Raw genomic sequence first — 22,035 nt, 5'->3', positions numbered from 1 at the left:
GAGTGATGCAAATGGGGCTGCAACAAAAAAGCTTTAAGGAGAGTCACTAGGAAGTTGGAAGTCTCCCTAAGACTTGCTGAAAACTTTTGGAGAGGCAGTATGAGTGAAGAGGGTGGGAAAAGACAAAAATTGTTGTGATAAAACCGTGTGGCCAAGTGGGAGGGTAAGATGTGGTCTGCAAAACATAGTTTGAAGGCAAGTTTTAGAAAATGAGTACGGGAATGTGGTATAGTAGAAAACCAGAGGAAGAATAACCCGAGTAACAGAGTCACTGCCTCAAGTATTTCAGCACAGCGAGTGAGGGATGTTCCCCTCATGGGCTGTGCCTGCAATGTCATTACCACCAGCTCAGATTAACACTGGAAATCCTGGCAGCTTTACATGTACCTGGGGACTCAGAAAGCTGGATCTAGGTTTTGCAGATTAAGCTGCTTTCCAGTGGTGAGGCACAGAAAACCTCCAGAATGTGCCTGGGTCCTGTTAGCAGTCATCAGACACTGCCCACTTACAGCACTTCCCACCGTGGGGCACTTGGACCCCCAAACTCTTGTGGTAGACCTTGGACCTTTACTGTGTCAAAATAAGTTGTTATCCTAATAATCAGAGACTTTTGGCTTGTCTGTCCATTACAGCTTGGATCTTGGCTCATTCCTGGGTCTGCCTCTGGTCCTTGGGGTTTCACCCTTTCTTCTGTGTCTATGAACGTCTCTTCTCACAAAAGCAGGGACTGAGGGAGCAGTTCTTGTGAAAATCTCTTCCTCAGAAATATCAGGAACATTCCAGGGATTTATGTGTTGCAATGCATTGACCTCTCTGGTGAGATCTAAAAGCATCTAAAGCTGCAAGAAGGATGAGAGGGTTTACTCTGTGTACATCTTCCTGTGTCTGGTTTTGCTGTCCTTGCCTCTTTTAAAACTGTTAAGTTATTAAAAAAGCCCAGATACAGTCCTTACTCAAGTTCATGGTGACCTTGGCTGGGAACAGATCACAGGATTTTGGTATTAAATAACCAATGAACTGTTTTGAGCAAGAAGAGAATAAAGGTCCTAGTAACTCACCCAAATGTAACACCTGAAACTACATTTTGCTGAAGGGACAGAGAAAAGTCAAAATGAACTAAAGTTTTATTTAGAAAATACTAGTGTCACTTTGGAAAAAAAAAAAGTATATTCATTGATTTTTTTTATTATTTTTTTTTAAGACTTCGTAACAACCTCCCAAGCTCTGATCTACCTAATAGATTTTTGGTGTTTTTTAAATGATAGTGATTCTCAGGTGTCTTACATAAGGCTGGATTAAAACATGGAGTGTTTTGGCGATTCCTGAACCAGTGCCACCTGAGCTATAGCTTCTCTCTCCATTGCAGGTCCCTAACTTCATCAACACAACACTCCCGCCCCACGAGCAGGTGACGGCTCAGGAGATAGACAGCTACTTCAGACAGGAGCTCATCTACAAGAGGAATGAGAGGATGGGGAAGAGAGTGATGTCACTTTTAAGGGAGAACAGAGACAAGAGCTTCTTCTTTGCCTTTGGAGCAGGTATGGCATGACTTTTTCTGTTTTACTCAGTTATTGTGATTGGAAGTAAAGTGTTTTGAATGCTTCAGGATTTTGTCTCTGAGCAGGAGCAGAAGGGTTTTTGTTTGTCTAGACCTGCTTCTAAAATGCAGTTGTTGAAGGAGGTGGGTCTTGGTCCAGCCTGGCTGCAGACAGGCTGCTCTCTTTTGTTTTCCATCCAGCTGTAGAAATGTGAAGTTGAGTGCTCTTCATGCTGCTGTCTTTGTTCCCTTCCCAGACTGACTTGTGGCCTGCTTGGCTTGTGTTCACACAATGGTTTGTAGCCACAAGTGTAGCAGATAGTTGAAGTTTGAATTTGCAAGCCCAGGTGCTGATGGCACACAAACCCCTTTGGTGACACAGGCACACGTGTGGCACACGGTGCTGGCCCAGGGTTTCAAACCTCTTGGGGTTGCTGTAGTTAAGACTTCCTCAATGGGTGACTTAACTGCTCTGGTTGTGTTTCTGTACAGATTTGCTGGTTTTAGGCTTTGCACAAGTGAATGAGTTGTGTGTGTAGCTGAATACCAGCATTTTGAACCATTAAGTAAAAATCCAGTATGTCCCTCTGCCTGTTTAAATGCTCTCCCTAAAGTCTGCAGAACAAAGACATCTGCAGTACTTCTATGAGTCTGCAACAGTATGTGCTACTGTCCTTTTTTTTATTTCTTTTCCCTTTTCCAGTGGAATTCACATTTCTGTGTGATAAGAGTATAAATAATAACTGCTCAGGCCCCAGCTCAGCTGAATCCTGAGCACCAGCTTAAGTGTCTCTTTGAGCTCCCTCGACTTCAAGGCAGCCTGAGACTGCCGTGCTGAGAACCAATCTGCTCCTCCTGCTCCCTCTCCTTGGCAATTTCTCATTTTTGACAGAACTTTGCTCCTCATCCCATGGCTCTCGCTATGAACTCTGGCAACAGCTCACCTTTCGCTACTCACTTCAGTGGGAATTTTGATTAAAGACTGCGGGTTTTAGTGGAGACACATGCATTTTGATGTATTTATTTTTTGAGTGTATCCGGACTGAATTTTCCCAAGCTTATTTAATCTCAGGCTTGCCTGATGTTTCTGGCCAAGGAGTTTTGCTTAACTGTTTTTACAGTAGGAAAATATATCATGATGGTTCATAATTGGACAGGGATTCATGAAAACCAGGTTGTCTAACCCGAGGAGCGAGGTTTATCAGAGATTATCGAACGTGATGGCTTTGATGTAGTGTCCAGTTTTGGAAATCCCTTAACCAATACATATTGGAGCTGAGAGGATAAACTCATATTGGGCATCACTGCCCACTTGCCCTGCTCTACATTCTTTTCCAGGGCATCAGTTACAGACCAGGATCTCGGACTAGGTGGGTCGTGGATCCAATCCAATCTGTGCTGATAACAGAAGTGAAATTAAGCAAATGGATACTAATTACACTCTGCATTCTATAGAAAGGCACGTTTAACTTCTGGGAGGTTTGAGCTTTCATTTCCTGTCCCCATCAGACAGCACCTACCTGAAACTCCCTAGCAGCATCCCTTGGGAAAGCTGGCTTATGGAGAGCAAGTCTCGTTTTTTTTTTGCACCCAATTTTGGCCATGTTGAAAACTGCCTTTGTTGCTGGGTTGTTTCATTTTCCCAGTACTGACTGTGGCAGGACAGAACAGACACATGCAGCTGGATTTATTGAGAACTGGGACGCGGGAGATGCCAAGGAAAGCTTTTTGTTTTGGGTTCTTTGTTCCAGCATCCCTTTGGCCTTTCTCACCAAAGTGGGCCATCCCTGCAGGCCATCCCTACTTTAGTACAATTAATTCCTTCTTGCTTCTCTGGGGTGTTTTTTCCTTCGTGCAGTAAGTTCTGAGAAAATTATTAATTTTTCAATGCCAAAATTATTATGTGACTGAAGCACAAGCAAGTTCATTTTCTCATATGATTCAAATGCAGTTTTTCCTCCTGAAGAATTTTTTGGGGGTTTTGTTTCCTTTTTATTTCCCCCATGCACTGAATTATGAGTGGTGTTTGTTGATACGTCTTGTGTTTTTCATTCTTATATTTAATTCATGAATTTTAATGGTTTCTTTTGTATGTGGTTGGGTTGTGAATTCGAATATTTTTCTAAAACTTTGAGCATTTGGTTTTGCCTTTTATAAAAGTGAATGATGGGTGTTTTTGATGAAAGTTGAGGCTTTCACATATTCCCATGAATTCTGAAGCGTAAAATTTTAGGAATGCACCTTTGGTTAGGATAGGCATGATAGAGTCTGCGGGAGCTCATTTGCTCCCAGAACAGTGCAAAAATTATTTCACTTTATTTAAGATTCTGCATCTTTAAGACTAACAATGAAAGGGAAATAATCTGAAAAAAGTGTTCTGGACAATGTACTCCAAATTATGCTAAGCGTGATTCCTGCATCAATCCCTTTATTTTGAGGGTATTGGAACTAATGGATGAATACTAATTAAATTATATATGTGTATTGTGAATTGTTTTCCAAATTTCATAATCTCCATCATAGTTTCTGGGAGGGAAAAACTGGGTAAAACTGTGCTGCCAAATCAAATTAGGAAAATAAATGTTTTCCTAAATAAGAAAATAAGACTGTTACGAGAAAAGCACCTTGGAAAAACTTCCCCAAATGCAATTTTGTGGACAAGGGTTGCTGTAGAAGGGAGTCTCAAGCCCCACACGATGATTCATGTGGACTCAGTGGCATCCTGTAACTCACAGGTATAGCTGGAGCCAAGGGGCTTGGAGAACAGCCCTCCTGAGGTAGAGCCCTGCCTGGTTCCCCCAGTGGCCTCCCTGCAGGAGCTGTACCCTATGGATACTGCCCTAGTGAAGGTTTACCTGGCTTTTGCACAACTGTGTGCAGCAATTGAGGCTCTGCTGCTCCCTCAGGGCACCATCCTCAGCTTGATCTGAGATCCCAGTACCACGGGTGGGTAGTTCTGTAGTGTCTAGTAATGAATTTGTATAACGAGCTTGACTAAGCCAGAAGGCACCACACAGGTGTCTTTGCAAATTACAGTCTCATTTGGCTCAGTGAGTCCTGCTCCATGACTGTAGAACCAAAAATAGCCACCAAAAACCCCAAAGAAACCCAATGACTAGCTTCAGCTGAAAAGCAAGATGATGATTTCCTGGCAACCTGGTGCAGGAGCCTGGTGCTACTGAGCTGGAGGATGCAGGTGTCTGTCAGCAAAAAGTATATGGTCAGTGTTGCAGAAATCTTGCAGAAAATCCCTTCTCAGTTGAAACTTGGTAGAGTGTAAAGCCCTGTCCCCATAATAAAGCATGCACTTCACCATCAGGAAAAAATCATAGCTCATCCAGTGTAAGCTGAATTCCCAGCTGGCTGGATGAAAATGTGTGGCTGAAAATGGCAGGCAGAGGGAGATGTGGCATCCCCTCTCATCAGATCTAAATAACCTTCACATAGGGACAGATCCCACACCCTGGTCCTGGCAGGTCTGGCAGGTCAGGTCACCCCTGGAAACACCTGCTCTGCCTTCATATGGAAGATGAGGCCATTGAAGTGATTGGGATATAGCAGGCAATTAATTCTGTTGCCTGTGCAACTCTGCATGTTTATGGGCTGGTTATTAACTATTTTACACGTAGAATTTCTACCTTCTTCATCCTGCCTCTCTTTTAAAAGAAGGCTGATCAAAATCTTTCAGCAGAATTTTTCTGCCTGCTTCTGAAAAGCAAGTCCACTTCTTGAAGATGTTGATCAAAAAGTCGGGTGCCTGGGTGTCATTGTTCTCCTGTAAACTGGGATTCCCAGTTAAAATTTTGCTATATTCTGTTTAGAGCTGTGGTGCATCATAGGAGAGGTGGCTCAGAGTCTGGTCTGCAAGAGCACGGGGGCTGTGAAACATTGAACAGACAAGTCCTGGGAATGAAGGAGTGGGAAGGGGACAGGCCTTTGAATATCCAAGCACGCTGAGATAAAACAGTTTTTCATAAAGCGAAGCAAAGCTTTTTTATGCTGTTGAAAGATGTTTTTTTCTTGTTCCAGTCAGAAGTATTAAAACAAACAAAAAAAAATTACTCAGTTCTGAATAGAGCTTTTCAGTTTTCTGTCATTCTTAAAAATAAAAAGTAGACTTTTCAATGGATTTCTCCCTTTCCTGTCTTCCATGGAATTACTCACAATTTAAATGTGTTGGAGTAATTCAGACTTTTAATTTATTCCTTTATAAAACACATAGAAGTGAAAATGGTCATTTATTCTTTCTACTTTTATTTCTTTCTCCTCTCCAAGAAAAATACAGGCTTTGGGTAAAAGGGGACCCAGCTCATACCCAGTTCTATAGGCTTCGTTCTTCTCCTGCCAGGGTTTACCATATTCAGGCTTAATGTGAAAATATCACCATACCTGTATTCACAGTAATTATACTCTAGTAATGAAACAGCAGTTATCATTTGTGCAGTTAAATGATATTTTTCAGTTATGGGCATGGCAATGTTTCCCTTTGAATGACTAAGGGTTGCTAAATAGAATGCTTTCAAGTAAAATTTGGGTATTTACTTGGGTTTTGTCTTTTGAAAATCCATCATGGATTGCTAGGAATTATTGATCTGTAATAACAGCCTTAGACCTCATATATACAGACAATTTATAAAGGGCCATTTACAGTCAAGAAAGACACACACAACCAAGAGCACACAGGCTGTTAAAAAGAGTTAATATTTTGGCAACTAAGACTATACATATGAAGTCAATGTTTAAGAAAAAATCACTCTGGTTTATTTCATTTTTATGGGCGAATAATTTTCAAGTAACACTTATGATAACAAATGGATAAATTTATGTCTGCAGTTAATTTGAACGATAATTTCCTTAGGATGTTTTACTTACTTGCATTTTTTTTTCTTTCTTTCTTTTATGAGAGCTGTCAGTTTTGTAGCTGAGAGCTGGATTTACTGCTTCAGAAATTCAGATGCTGCTCCAGTTCATGATGTTTATTAGCAGCCAAATCAGTAGGGTTTAAGGTAGTGAGTTTGGTTAGTTAAAATAATAAATGTATCACGGAGAATTTTCTTTAAGTGCTGAGACAGAGCTAAAATGCAAGTTCCATGGCATCCCTCCATGGTAAGAGGGGAATCAAACTGTCTCTGGACCACGGTCCCATGGTGGAGGAAAGAAAATGTTAAACCACCTCACCAGCCTCCTGCATCTGAGATGTCAGAGAGTACCCAAGCTGTTGTCCATGGTGTGGTGGAAGCCAGAGTGGGCTGGTGACCACAGCTCCAGGTGCAGCTGGTGATAACAGGGATCTGTGTACATGAAAGTACGAGCGCTCTTGCTCAGCCGTAGGCTGAGGCGGCTGAGATTAGGTACCTATTGGTTGATGGATTAGGTTTGAATTTCTGAGATGCTCTGCAAGAAAATACAGTTGTAGATGTCTGTGTGCTCCCATGAAAACAGAGGAATTCATCCCGAAGTAGGAACAGCAGAAGTAGAATTTGATAATTTCTATGCTCAGAATGGGTGAATTCCCTCCCTGTCCTGCAGAGTTCTCTCAGCCAGCATTGGGCAGGCAGCATCATCAGTACTGAGTCTGATCATCATAAATCAGACTGTTAATAATCATAGATAATTTGGGTTGAAAGAAACCTTTAAAGGTCATTTAGTCCAGGCTCTCAAATAGTAACGTTACTTATTTCCAAAGTAAATGTTATCTGGTAATTCTTTGTATTGGGACTCAGAAGTGGGTTTTCAGTGGGGAAAGAGAGCATTGTGCAACTTCTCTAAAGGATGGGGCTAGTGTGAGAGCACAGCAAGAATATAAAATCTCCTTCTCGTAGTCCTCAGCTCCAACTCTTTTCCTTTTATCCTCTCTGCAGAGGATTCCCAAAGGGAATTTCAGCACACGTCATTTTAGATACCTGAGGTACCAAAGACAGAAACAGGCTCACCCTTCACCTTCTGGAACGAGTAGGAGTGACAGACATCTCCAGGGTGACTCAGGTCTTGATCACCACTGAAGTGTTCTTATTTTCCTCCAAAAGCTAAAGAGCGCCTGGGGAGATATCCAGATGATGTAGCTGTCTTGAACATGCTTCATCGACGGTTAAAAAGGTGACCACAACTGAGCTGGAACGTGATGGATGTTGAACTGGGGCGGGTAGAGGTGGGATTTTGCTGTTACTGGAAACCATATTTCTACTCGACACTTTGGGAAAAGAAAGGATGTGATGGATACTGCGCGCAACTTAAACTCGGGTAATTAAAACTCTGAGAGTTTTTGTGAAAGCCATTAGCACCTGCCACCAGATCTGGCACTGAGGTTCACATGTGTTACTTGAAAGTGCTTTTTTCGGAAGGGAAATGCCTTCAGGCCGCCATCCAACTGCACACTGAGGGATGGGGATTTACAGATGTCGAATATGCAAATAGCTGTTTTGCACTCCCAACTGATGCAGCGTTGCCTGCAAATCAGGCTCGGAGTTGCAGAGTTGGTTCCGCTGGGAACTAAATCATCGGAATTCCAGTCCTCTGGCTACCAGGGTTGTGTGGCTCTTTACCGTTTCCATTCTTCATCTTGGATCCTCTGTAGAACACAAAAGGGGGGAAAAAAGGAGGGGGGAGGGGAGAAAAAAGAAAGCACTTGCAGTCTGGAGTATAAAGAGACTTTATCCCCCAGGTCAGGCATCCTGATCCAGCGCTGATTAGTGGTGCTACTGACATCACTAGCACAGTTCATCAGCGGGTTGTCTCAGTGGAGCAAGAAGTTGGCGACCAGGAGATTGAACTTGGCGAACCTACAAAAGAGAAGAAAAGGGTGAATTAACAGTTTGCAGATGGTAGAATTCCCTCTGCTCATGTTTATTTGGGCATCCAGATGCTTATAGTGAGGTCAACCTATTTTTGTGTATGGACTTCTTTTACTATTAGTTTTTAAGGCAAAGTATCACTTTGCTTTTAGAAAGAGACCTGCATGCTAATTTTGACCAAAATCATGTAACTGATTCATTTAAAAGTCTTCATTAAACAGGCAGTGCCTGATTCTTTTTTCAGACTCTCTGTTGTAAATCAGGAGATACTCCACTGGGGAAAAGCTTGTTCCAAGTGCAAATCCAGCTTGCAGCCTTTTAAAATAAAAATAAAAAAATCAAGGGAACTTTTTTTTTATGTGCATTGATCTTGTATAATATGAAGGTTTGGAAGTCCCCGAATATTTGCTTTTCACCTGAAGCTTAAATTGGCAAACAGAGAGTGCCTGAGTTAGGGAGGCCAAAATAAACCTGCCTGCACCACCCTATTGTGAAAAGGGAACTTCTTGATTCCAGTAATTCTGATTTAAGAAAAATCCTTTTTGTATAGCAAGATATTAATTCTAGAAACACAGTATAGCAAATGCAATGATGAGGAGGATCTTGAGGCTGCTGCCACCTGTACCAGCCAAGGAAGGAAAGAGACACAGGAGGTAAAAGAACAGATTCCTGTCTTTGGGCTGGCATTCTGTTCTTTCTCCTGGTGTTGAGGGAAGCTGGGCAAGCCCTGGGCTGTCTTTGGTGGTCAGGTAGAGAATTCATTGTCCACTGAAGCTGCAGCCTCAAGCCCAGGTCTTTGTGTTTGTGGCTGCAGGTATTCAGCTAAATGTTAAAAGCAGCTAAATGTTAAAATGGGCCTTGCAAACCGCAGCGTTTCACCATCTCTGGTGTAATTCTCCCCATGATGAATGGGAAATGATGCCTGCACGCAGTAGGATTTTGGTTTAAAGAAACCCATACATTAATGTCAGCTCCTCTGGGTCTCTGACGTTTTCATATCATATTTATTATTATGCCTGTGCCAAGTTCTACTGTATAAGTCTAATTCTGCCTGCCTGTTTTCAAAGAAAAGAAAACTATATTGTCCCCTCCTGTCCTATAATATAGAAATTTTGGCTATGCCCTTACTGTATTTCTCTTCAACATTTGAGATGTAAAAAATATAGACATAATTCAGGAAATTTTCTCTTTTCAGAACTGCAAAGAATCATGAGAGGCTTAAGCACTCTGCTGAACAGGAATGGGCTTAAACATGGGATGAAATACTTTTTCACCCACACACGCACACACAAGAGCTTGCTGTGTATCCACAGGCCACCCTGTAAGCTCTCAGGAGACCAGGCAGAGCTCCCATATAACTCTAGATTTCATAATGGGAGTGTTGAAATCAATATATGGATGCCAGACAATTCATCACTTCCCATCCCAAAACTGCCTCATCTGAAAGTTCCCATCCAGCTTTAACAGTGCTGTTGGGAAGATTTTAAAGAAGCAGCGTGGAGAACCCAAAGACTGGCAGCCTTCCTCTAACACTGAGGTTTCTGTGGGATGCTCCTGTGAAAGGCAAACAGGGTACAGACTGCAAAGGATCCAAGGATCTTGTGTCAGCTGGGATACCTTTGTGGGCTACCTGCAGTGATTAGGATGTCTCTGCACCCAAGTGTACTTCTCATCATCCTTCTGCATGATGTTGTCCCAGACCAGAGGGAAATCTGGCTACTCAGTTTCCTTGAATTCAGAGCCTGGTATGCAAGCAAAGATCCTTCACATTAATGCAAGTTGATGGCTTTGACCTGAGTTCATGTTCCTTTCTGCTGCCCCTCCTGCCTGGGTGTGTGTTCCGGAGGAGGAGCGTGGATATCCCAAGGCATCCTGGACCACCATAGCTGTATCCCCTGCAGATCCACTCTTGGAACCTCAGGCTATTAAAGCAAAAGCTGGAAAGGGAATTTAGTAAAGCCAGAAATTTAGGAACTGGTTTGTACTGTTTGTGGTGTTGGAATCTTAGAGGCTCAAGCCATTTCTGACCAGTTTTAGAGCCAAGTTGCAGGAGGACTGCATATGGAGAGGAACCGGTGGTCATCCTGATGCCCTGGAAAGACAGGGCATGGCTGCTGGCTGGAGTTAGTTGTTTTGCAAAAGTAGATGTGAAGCTGAAAGCTTTAAAAAGCCTGGCTGTAATTTATGTGGATTTCTTGAGGATTTTTACTGGTATGGAAACTGGGACTGGAAATCTCATTAAACTGGGCGTTCTTGTGAGAGTTTCAGGTTTTCTTAGTCATGGTTGTGCCAGGAATATCATCAGAGCAAACTTGCTGAGAAAGGATTTATGGATTTGGGATCAGATCCTATTCTCACTGAATTAATGGTAGTTCTGCAACTGACATCAAGGTGACTGGCATGTGCACCTGGATGAGACAACATTTATTTATCACTCTGGTTGTTTAATCTAGGCTGCTACTTTCACATCAATACCCTCTTTATAAGCCTCTTAAATCCCAGTTCCATTGTTATTTTCTCTGGTAGATCAGAAGAGAAGTGTCAAGGAAAAGAAAATGTATGCGAAATATCCCTCTGCCCAAAACCAATATTTAAACATCAGAAATGTAAAGTGAAGGTAGAATTACTTAGAGGGGCAGAGGGGAAATAATTAAAGCTCCAGCCGGCAAGACGAGATGTCGTAAACTTTAGTTATTCCCCTCTCTTAGACATTGAAAACACAAACTCTGCCACCGTTCAGCTGTTTTATAGGGGCCTGTAGAAAGCAACAGAGGTCTGTTGGACAAAATTGCCCTGGTGGCAACTGAAACTGGGCTCAAACCCAAGTCCAACAGCCGAGCTGCCATCTGAAATTGGACAAAATTCGGGTTCATGTCTGAATCTCAACTCCCTTTCTGCTCTGTGCAGTAGACCTAATGAAACCCTGAGTCTGGACTGGACTGGTGGGGAGTGAGAAGCAACTTCAGTTCATGCAAAAACATTGCTGTTTCAAATTGGTTTAAAAAAAAAACAAACCTGCTAACAAAATTTGAAAATATGGTCATTCTTGGCAAAAATGGACTGGCTACTTCTTGGTAGACAGGTTTGCTAAAGAGTTGTGAACTGAAACATGGCAAAATGTCATTTCAGAACCACTAGGCTTTTCTCCTATCAACTTCCAGTGAAAGAAGAGGCAGGTGAATAAGCAAAAAGCCAGATGAATCCACCTTGAAACTTCTAGTTTTCAAGAGCTAGTCAGTGAGACCTAACAAATGCTTAGATTTTGATAAACTGTTGGTCATCAACTGAAAATTATTCTGCCAGAGAACTTCCAAACACCTTTTTAGTCTAAACACGTTTTGGTGGTGTTGAGCTTTGGAACTCTCCCTGGCAGAAAAGTGAAATCTCCATCATTTTCCTGGAATAATGTTTCAGGACTGAAACCAATGTGACTTATATTTAAATTAATAACTTAAGTCTTTTTTAGTATTTTTCTGTACTTTATAATGGGAAATACCTTAAATACTGAGGTTTGAAAACTTTTTAAAATGGTATTTATACACTGAAGTTAAATGGAGAGAAAAATCAAATGCCGGCACTGGGTTAACTTGGTATGAAATTCAGCACCAGTTTTCAGTATTTATACAGAATTCACATTCACTTTGTGTTTTTCCTTGAGGTGTTTGAGGTACAGTGAAACTGCTGTGAGGTTCTTATCACTTAGAGATCTGGTCTGGTTCCAGTTGAAAATTTTGCAGTACCTCTCACTGGGAGGATTGGTTTAAAAGGAACAGAGATCTGCCAAAGAAATAAAGACTTCATTATTGACATCAATGCTATTTTTAATCTGGTTTCCTAAGGAAATGAGACTTAAGCAATGGCAGTGTTTGTGAGTATGTGTGTGTGTACATAGGTGTGTGTGACTATGTCTTTGGCTCTCATAAATTCTTCATCTGTTGGGTGATTATAACCAAACCTGACAGATGGCTGGAGTCTCCAAGATAATAAGTTCTTCTAGTGCTTCATGAAAATAAGTGGTTGGATGGAAGAAAAAGACATTCATAGTGTGCATCCACTGAAAAGGCACAGCATGAGCTCAACTTTTATTAAATTTCAGAAAATCCCAACGGGAGAAGGAGGTGAGACACATCCCCATAGACAACTGCTCTGTACTGGTTCCTCTACACGTGAGAGGATGTGGTGTGTACTACATAGATCATGTTGTGAACGTAACAATGATGTTTACAGTAAATAGTTACTATCTAGAGTGTCCCAGGAGACACATATTACCTCTGGGCTGCTCTCTAATGAGGTGTTCGTTCTCAAGGCCAGAGCAATAGCAGGGAGCAGGTTAATAAATGTGACCAAGGCATGGCTCCAGGACTCTCTATAAACCTAATGAGTCGTGGGCACTCAAACTGTGCAGCCTCACTACTGCTAATTGGTCAAGTGTGCCATCATCCATGCCCAGAAATGTTCTTAAGTAGCCAAGGGGTGAAAAAGAGCATCAGAAACTCCTACAAGTCCAGGAGGCAGCCTGGGGCAGCATTCCTGTGTGCAGAGTTCAGGAACACTTTCCCCAGAACCAAGGTCATTCCCCTGAGAGTTGAAGCAGCTCACCAGCAATGGGGAATACAATTAAGAAACAAAGGAGAGAGTAAAACATGACCTGGAGAAAAGCACATTTACAACATTAGCTTATCAAACAAGGGGATGGCTGTCACTTAGCAGTTGGAGAAGATGCTCAGAAAACATTGTGGTGGGGAGAGTACTTGAAACCTTTCCAAAGAAAAATACAGATGGGGGTCACCAAAGCCAAGTCAGAGTTAGTTCTTAGTTTTATTCTTTTTTACTTGAGATTGAAAATTATGTATCTAGTATTTTGGGGTGGGACTCTCCCTCTTGAACTGTAGTGTCTGAAATTTCAGTGCATCTTCTGTGTAAGGTCATCAGGTTCCTTTGAAACCCTCAGAGGACAAATCCTCCCACTTATCTCAGATGCACATTTTAAGATGGAAGGAATTGCCCTGAGGAAACATCTTTCCACTGACCACAGAGGAAGCCTAGAAAACTGGCCGCCAACACATGCCTGACTTTCAGATGAATGGGATTAATTGAACCCTGAAAGCAGGAGTTAAGAATTCAGGGTGTTCTGTCCTTACCTCTACCTGACCTTGAGCAAGCAGCTCAGTGTACCAAGAACTCTCTGAGCAATGTTTTGCATTACTGCCAATGGCAGAATTTTATTAGTCCTGAGGCAAGTTTGCAAGCAGAAGACTGACACAGGATTGCTTTCCATCATGCCTTGGAGAGCATCTTGGCATGAACTCTAGGGGAAAAGAAAACTCTCTGCCACCAGCTCTGGAAAACTCATCCAGCTCTAGGTTTCCTTGTGGCGGGAGAAGGAGCTGTAACCCCCATGGCAGTGCACAGCTTTCACATCCTCTCGTGTGACGTGGTTGGAGCCCCAGGTTGGCCAAACGTTTTATCCACTGTTCAGATCCCCCTGTGAGCCCCAGAGCTCAGAGCAAACTTTCCCTCTTTGTGGCTGCATAGAAGAGGTGGATTTGGACATGCAGAAGTGTAAAGCATTTCCATATTTCCCTTCCTCTTGGCTGGAGGGACCAAAAACCACTTTGGTGCCAGCGCTGTCATTCACAACCTGGTCTGCCTGGAGCTGTGCAAAGGACACAGAGCTGCTGACAGGAGAGCAGGCTCTCATTTCTGTTCATCAGGCACAGTTATCCCTTTTTTAAGGGAAGAAGCAAGCAGTCAAAAACAAAAAAAAAAGTTTTGACATACCATGTGTCTAATTTGTTCACTGATTTCTTGCAACCCAAATCTGTGTATGATTTGCGTTGTACGACAATGGGGAGTGATTTGGACCTGGAGACCCTTTGAAACAGCCTTCTGATATCACTTGTCTTTTTGCACGCAAGATTTAGAGAAAACTAGGAAGGTGTGTGGGTGGGTTTTGGGTTTTGTTTTTTTTTTTTTTTTTAGTATTACAGAGAGACTCACCAGATAGTCTCCCCTGTGGGGTCACTCACCCAGTCTGTAGTATTTACTCAGCATGTCTCTGAAACACCAGCGTCTTAGAAGTTGTCTTCCTGAATTTACATTCCCAGTTCAATCATCTCCCCCAAGATAAAAGCCCCAGTGTTGGCTCCCCTTTACCTTCTGCACTGCACAGCGCTCCCGTCGATAGCGAGCCCTTCGTCGCAGCGCTTTTGTTTTTCTTCGTACCTGCCAATCACCCCGCTCGCCTCTGCCCAAAGTTTGTTGTCTTTGCAGTTGGTCACAGCATGAGCTACCAAAAACCTCGCTGAGCCTGACGGGGTATTCTGTTGGCCTAACCCTAACACGCGATCTTCCACCTCCCCGGCGCACAAAGGGCCTTTTCACCGGCCCCACCGCAGCTCCGAGGTTTCATTTCATGTGTTACAATTAATCTGTATTTATTGCCACTTATCTTTAAATGGCTAACAATATCAAGAGTTTAAAAAGTGCTTTTAGTGTCAAACTGGGTCAATTAAAACTCTACTTAAAATATTTGCAAAACTTCTAGCCTGAAAGTTGCCCCCTCAGTCTGCTGTTAACCGAAATGGTTTAAATAAATACGCGCAGCTTGAGGAGACTGACATTAGGTAAAATTCCCCTTGATATTTTAGTAGAATCCAGGATTAACTTCCTTGCTTCTAGATTGGCTTGTTTTTTGGTTTTTTTTTTTTTTTTTTTAATAAAAGGAGAAAAATGAGTAATATTTTAGATGGTTGTAAGTATTTGTAAGATTGAAGCAATCAATTAAAAAACCTCAGGAGATAGCCTCGAAACTTTTAATTCCAGAAGAGACCATTAGATTCGTCAGCCTGGTCTCCTGGAATTTCATCCTGTTCTTTTGTGGACCATAATAGCATGTGTTTAACTCTGAACTTCAAACCATGGGCCACAAGGAACAATTTTTTTTTTTTAACTCTTTCAATATTGAGCGTGGGCAATAATGCACTAGAACATAAAAATGTTAATTAAATAATGAAAGAATAGTTTTTACTTGTGTAAGTTGGGTTTTACTGAAGGTTGAAGATGGCTGGAGGAATCCACTTTTTCCCCTTGCAGAAAAGCCCCCATTTTTGCCTAGAACATTTTTTTTTTTCAAGCTCAGGTTGCTGGACAGTCTTAATAAATTGTGTGAGGTAAGTGCTGGGGTACTGCCCGTGGGGACTCAGAACTGTTGTGCAGCTCACCCAAGGTTGCACTGTGTTAGGATGGTGAGAAGTCCCGGGAGGGACCCCCAGGTAGGACTTAGCTGTCTTGGATGCAGTAAATGCACAGATGAAGTGAGATCCCAGGCTGGGAGAATTAACTACCTAAACTAAAGGTTGGTTCACATGGAGCCACTTGGACTTAAAACTCTGATCCTCAAACACTTACTGCTCACAGCAGCAACATTAATGAAGCCTGGTTTCCTATGGATTTAGGTCATTTGCTTGGATTCCCAGCAGTCTAATAAGGTTTGAACTGTAGCTGAGTCATTTCTATTAATTAGGGCATTTGTATTATCTTTATGGGTCTCTGATGTCCCTAAAAAGGCTCACCCTGCAACTTTTCTTTCCACAGGAGAGATTGGTGAGTCTCCATCCAGCCATCTGTATTCATAAAATATATAAGAAAGGACTCTCTTGGAGACAGCTGCTCTTCTGTTTAACAGATTTGAAATTTGCCCATGGGTTCAGAGTATTTCTAGGGAGATCATAAAAACAAAAACATAGACACAAAGGGACAGCAGGATCCTGTAAGCATCATGGGTTTTGGAAGCAAGGTTAAAATGAAATTGCCATATTTATGCAGTGTAAATATTGCACAATTTGAGGACACCAAATGGTTTTGATCATGTCTTTAGTAATTTGTTCTTGTCAAATAGTTAATTAAACAAATCTGACTTTCTCAAATGTTTTGTAAGTCCATTTTTATGGGATAGGGAAGGGAACACATCTTGAAGAATTGCTTTTGTGTAAAAAATAACATAAAAAATACAATTTTTTTTTCTCCTTGCCATCCATAAAGACAGTGGGATTATGTCAATTTGGAGGAAAGCAATTGTTCTTCAGTATTAGTGTTCTGATGAAAGCAAAGATACTGGCTTATGGGTGTGCTTTGATCACTCTTTGGTTGCTGTCCTATCTGTCATTCTTTTAGATTTTGTTTTTAATCTTAGTCACTGTATCAACAAGCCAAGTGATGCTGACATCTAAGTGCATCCCAAGAATGGCAAACAGCACAAAGCCAACAGCTCGCAAACAAGTCAGACTGAAATATGTTTGCATAAACTTTTTTCTCCTTTTTTTTTATGCTTACAAGCAGGAATACTGCAAGTTTCCCAGTACTGTTTCTCACCCCCAGATCGTGTCCCATCATCCTGGTTTCAGTGTGACACACAGGCTTGTGTGACTGGGATTGATTTATATTCTCCTCTTTGGAGGTGACAAAAACACCTCCCTTGAAAAGGTCAGGTTTGAGATCTGTCTGAAGACCGTTGCCTTTGGCAATGTTAACTGAGCCCCTGACAGGCTTTTACTCTGGACAAGGCCTACTGCCCTAGACTGGCTTTGTGCTAAAATCTTTCATTTCCTCAAAAAGCCATTCTGGCTGTGTGTTAATATTTCGGAGCTTTCTTGCACGGATCTGGACACCAAAGTGCCCTGGCCAGCTTCAGGGGAGGTCAGTGATGACAAGCTGGGAAGTGTAACAACAGGGGGGGTGAAAGCTCTGAAACTTGGTGGCAGTGTGTAGTAAGGGAGGAAAGTAGTTCCAGTTTCCCATCAGGGGGACTAGCCTAGCTCTACACATCTCTGCTAGGAACACTGGAACCTGCAGGCTAACTTCCCTTGAATTTTGATGGTAGGTGGAAGTTCATGTGGTTATATTCCTATTTGGAAAGAGGTGGCTTTGGCAAGAGGAGGAATTTTCTGGTAGTGTTCCTGTTCAGGAAAAGACTCAAACTCACTCTTTCCTAGGTATTGGAAGAGGAGCTCATTCTCCAAACACAGATCTGTAGGAAAACACACTTTGCTGGTTCTACTGATCAGGAAAAAACCTTTCTACTTTAATGCTATTTTCTGCTAAAATTAAGTGTTTAGGATTCTTTGGGTTCTCAACTCCTCATCTGCTTCCATTGGAAACAGAGAATGAAACAAGAAAGCTTTGCCAAAATTTGGCTGAAACGAAGGAAATACTTGATTGGGCCTCACCAAGGGGCTGACAGAGAGGAGACTGAGTACCAGTTCAGTATGGCACGGGCACGGGTCTAGTATTATTGAATGCAAACACAATTGTATTCAAAATCTCTTCCTGCTGGGTGAGAAAGGGAAATGAATACAGGAAAATAAAACTTGAGTCTTAAAAGGGAAGGAGCTGTGCTCAGTTACTAGCTGTGCTAGTTATAGCCTGTAACTGTGGGAAAATGTGATGAGACAGTTTACCCAAGCACATTTGCTTTTTTCTTCTTTGTTTTTGGAGGGTTAATTCTGCGCTGTTGTGTATAAGCAGGCAGTGATGGATTGTCCCAGAGTTCTGTGCAGAGCATCGAAGAGTGCTGGATTTAATTGTCCTGCATTTATTGTACAAAAGGAATGAATTATGGGCCACTTTACAACATCTCCAGTGAAAGTGATTATCAGCATTGCTCCTCGCCAGAGATATAACTCTGTCAAGCAGACTCCCTCCTCTCTTGGGTTCCTTGGAAAAAGCTTGTGAATTTATTGTCTCTTGCCATTGAAAGCTCGGGGTAAAACACAAAACCAAAAGCTGCCAATATATATTCAGTTCAGATGTTGTAGGAATTTCTTGTTCCATTTTTTTCCTTCTTTTCCCCTGAGTGGAAGATCAGTCAGGATTTTTGGAGCATGCAACTGAAATAGTGCAGCAGAATGTGTCCTCTGTTGATTGCTCCTTTTCATATTGTAGGTGAACTGTGTGGCTGAGAAGACCTGGCTGTTGGCTTCAATTAACCTTGTCCAGGGCTCATGCACATGCACAGCACAGCTGGTCATGATGCCATGGAAAAAGGCACCTTTCACCCCTCTGCACTCAACTGTATCTCACAGCTGTTTTCACACTGCTCCTCCCTGCATTGCACTGATAACCCCAGGAAAAGGTTTAAGCTGAGGAGGATGTATAAAAGCAATGTTATGAGCTCTGCCTCACAGACACTGCACAATAACTCAACTGCAGAAGAGTGGGGAGTTTTGCTCTTTACTTTTCTGTTGACTTCTGCAGCTTAATAAGGGACAGCAGGATGAATTCCAGGGACTGCAACATTGCCTGTCAGAAAGATATTTGGGGGTGATGCTTCCCAACGTTGCAGATTTTGTGTTGGGGTTTGTTTAAAGCTGCTGAATCATTTTCAGTGCCTTGAGGAGAGCTAGCATGCACTGTGTGCTTTGGGGAGCTACAGGTCTCCTCTGCTCGGGTTTTTGTGTTGCCATTCAAATGAACACAGGATTCCTGTGTGTTCACAGATATTTTTGTGCCTGAGATAGCCCAGATAAACAAGTGAATCAGCACATGGATGGAGATAACAATGTGTACTCAACTGTGCAAGCTCTTACAAAAGGTGCCTTTCTTCACTCCTCCACGTGAACAGATTTCACATGGTTTTATCAACAGGTTGCCAGGAAGTCTGTTCTTGAGAAGAAGTAGAAAAGAGAAAAAAAGCTGTAAAAAGCCCTGGACTATAATGGCACTACCAGGTAGCATGTGCAATTCATTTAACCATGAGTCTACAAATGTGTTAGCTCATAGCTGTGGTAACACTCATGGCAGCAGTCCCCAGGCTGAAAACTGTCCTGCTAATTAATAGCAGCAAGGAACAGAGGTTGTGGAGAGTGTCACAGCGACAGGTCATGAATTAGGAGAGGAGCATGTTATTTTGAAATTATTCCCTGTGTGTGATGGTGCATTTTGGATAATCAGTTAATCGTCAAACTAGGGATGATTCTATGATTTCTTCCACTGTATTGTTCAACTGATTTATTGGAAATCCTCTGTAAGTTGAATGGGTGTCAGCTGCAGCAGAGAAAATTTAGGAAAAGGGACTTGGAAGTTAACCTTATGCACTGAAAAGTGTGTCTGAACTTGAACAGAGTTACTGGGAAAATTTGCAGAGTTAAATGGCTGGATGAGCCTTCTACTCCCTGAGTTTGGGAAGTCATGGGTGGCCTCTTGTCTATTAATGAGCCAAAGTCTTCTGGATGACAACCTTGTGACAAGATGGTCCTTAACTCCAGAATGCCAATGGTGGCTTTTTGTAGGAACATCAGGGACAGGTTCCCCAGGGGAAGAAAGAAACACAACACAGTAGGATCAGTATTTTACTCTGTGAGACTTTTCACTTTCCTTTGTTAATAGCTATTTGCCTGGTGGTTGCTAGATTCATTTGGGATGTGGAAAACAGGAGTTCATGTCCATTTCTGATTCCTGAGTTAACACAAGGAATTGACTGTTTGATTTGCTTTTGGATTAATTACTGCAGGAGGACAGCGACAGTTGGAGCATCCTCAAAAATAGCTATTCCAGAAGAGTTCTTGCATAGCAGATAACTGGACATTATCCATCGCAGCCAATTTAATTGGATGACTTTGCTCTTTTTAGGATTCAGTGCATGCAGATCCAAGGGCTACGTTTCCAAGTTCCCAAAATCTTAAGACAGTTTTGCTCTTTGGTCAAATAGAAGTTAAGTTCTCAATAACCAGAGGTTTTGCGGAAGGCTGGATTTTCAAAAGGCCTGAGCCCTTAGCAGTTTTGAAAACCTGGCTGAACTTCAGTGCAAGCTTGGCCTTAGAAACCTTTTATATCTTCACTGAGCACAAAGGGACAGTCTGTCTTGTAAGTCCATGCCTTCATTAGGAGGAACTGAATCCTATTGATTTCAACATGTATTATGGTGGGATCAGACCTCTTCAGCATCCTTACTTAAAAGCACTGCCATGGCAACAAGGGCAGCAACCCCAGGGGCAGGGGGATGGGAAATGGCATGAGGTGGAGAAGGGACATCCTCTTCTCATTGACAGGAGACTTCCCCATAATAGAAAAGGGGGGGGGGAAAGCTTGATAAGTCAAGTGGCTTGATTTGTAAGTGAGCTTACTCTAAAGCAAACACAATGCCGTATGTGTCTCATTTGCCAGTGAGATCATCTGTTTCTTTGTTAGGGAAGAAAATGTGTTTCCCTTCCAAGTCCAGGGCCACTCAGGCAATTTACATGAACAAATAAAGATGAGGTTTAGCAGCACTACATAAATGAAATACAGCTCTAAGTGGCCACCAAAGAACCGAGCTGCTCGAATGGAAGAGTGCTGGGACGCGAGCCAGGCGGCTGCTGTTTGCCATGCCTGCTTACGATTCCCCATCCAAGCATTGCTCAGATGCTGCTTGCTGAGGTAACGTTTATGGCTGTAGCAAAACATATACTGGGAGATAAACAAGCTATGCTACAGATGAACAGCAGGACAGAGAACGTAAAGTAAATGCGTGCCTTAGCCATGGTCTTTACAGAAAGTAGTTGGGCTCTTGCTAGAACAGCATCAATCGAGGCTCACTGGGGCAAGGAATATTCATCTCTTGATAAAAGTGATGCACATCTTGTTTCTGATATCTTTTATAACAGCTGCATCCTTTAGTTGTTCAGATGTATTAGATGGAGTAATTCCTAACTTGAGAGTAATTCCTCTTTGAGATTAGGATCTGGTCACCCTTTATTTCAGTGCTTCTAGCCATGAAGCAGGTCTGTAAAATAGCTCACACATGGGAAAAACCAGAACACTCTGCCCCAGAGCTGCATTTCATTGTAGATTCAGCAAACATGTAAAGATTCTAAATGCTGTGGGTTCATTGCTGTTTCCTCGTTGCATTTAGAACTGGTGTGAGCAAATATCAGCTCTATAGCACTCCTCCTTCTATTTCCAGTTCAGACTGCACATCCACAGTCTGGCACAGAACTGGCCAGTGGAGCACTGTGGTATCCCAGGTGTCTTTTGTACAGTTCAGTTTTGGGAGTGAGACTGATGCACTTGGACAAATCTCAACCTTATGTAAAACTGTTACCAGTCAAAATATACCTTGTACAAAATACCTTGAACAAATCACTCCCATCTCTGCTCATTATGTAGCTTCTCTGTGTAGTTCCAGGATCGAGGTCTGAGATGGAATTGTGTCCATGGCATTAGTCTGAGCATACAGAGACAGGTCTGTTTGTTCTGTAGTCATGACTTTTGGCAAAAGCTGTGTGTTAGCTCCACCCTTACTGTGGGAGGCCTGAGAGCACAGAATGGCTCTTCAAGTTCTGTCAGTGTCAGTGAATGGCTGCAGTGCCATTCAAACTGTCTCAGGACTTCTGACAGTATATTCTTGTCATGACAGAACTGCCATGCAGGCAAGTGTCTCTGGGGCTTCCTTTAGTTCCTTTATATGCTTATTTATTTGCTCAAGGTTCAGGAGGAAGTCTTGGTTTGACAGCCCTATCAAACCTCTATTCAGTTACATACACAATGTTTAAATAACTCATTTTGATCCCATCATTCTCCTCTCTTTCCTTTCCTTACCTTCCCTGCCCTTGTCTCTTTTGTACCCGCACACCCCCAAAAGGTGAATTTAAAGAAAACAAACACTTAGAGCATATGTATAGGATTTGACTGTGTACATAAGCTGGAATGAACCTAAACTGCGCCAAA

At 42.3% G+C, this 22,035-nt stretch overlaps 1 protein-coding gene across 1 annotated transcript in view; it reads left to right on the top strand.

The window, feature by feature from the left end:
- Positions 1–22,035, top strand: part of TRABD2B (TraB domain containing 2B) — a 274,212-nt gene that overhangs the window by 162,176 nt on the left and 90,001 nt on the right. The window contains exon 4 of the mRNA XM_051799771.1: positions 1,367–1,541. Within this exon, the coding sequence (XP_051655731.1) occupies positions 1,367–1,541 (175 nt within the window). The remainder of the gene's footprint in view (positions 1–1,366; positions 1,542–22,035) is intronic.

The sequence above is a fragment of the Manacus candei genome, unplaced genomic scaffold (assembly GCF_025592945.1).
Source record: "Manacus candei isolate 608988 ecotype Guabito, Panama unplaced genomic scaffold, ASM2559294v1 h1tg000005l, whole genome shotgun sequence".
Taxonomy (NCBI): domain Eukaryota; kingdom Metazoa; phylum Chordata; class Aves; order Passeriformes; family Pipridae; genus Manacus; species Manacus candei.
Note: the sequence above shows the minus strand (reverse complement) of the source record. Positions and strands in the feature narration are given on the sequence as shown.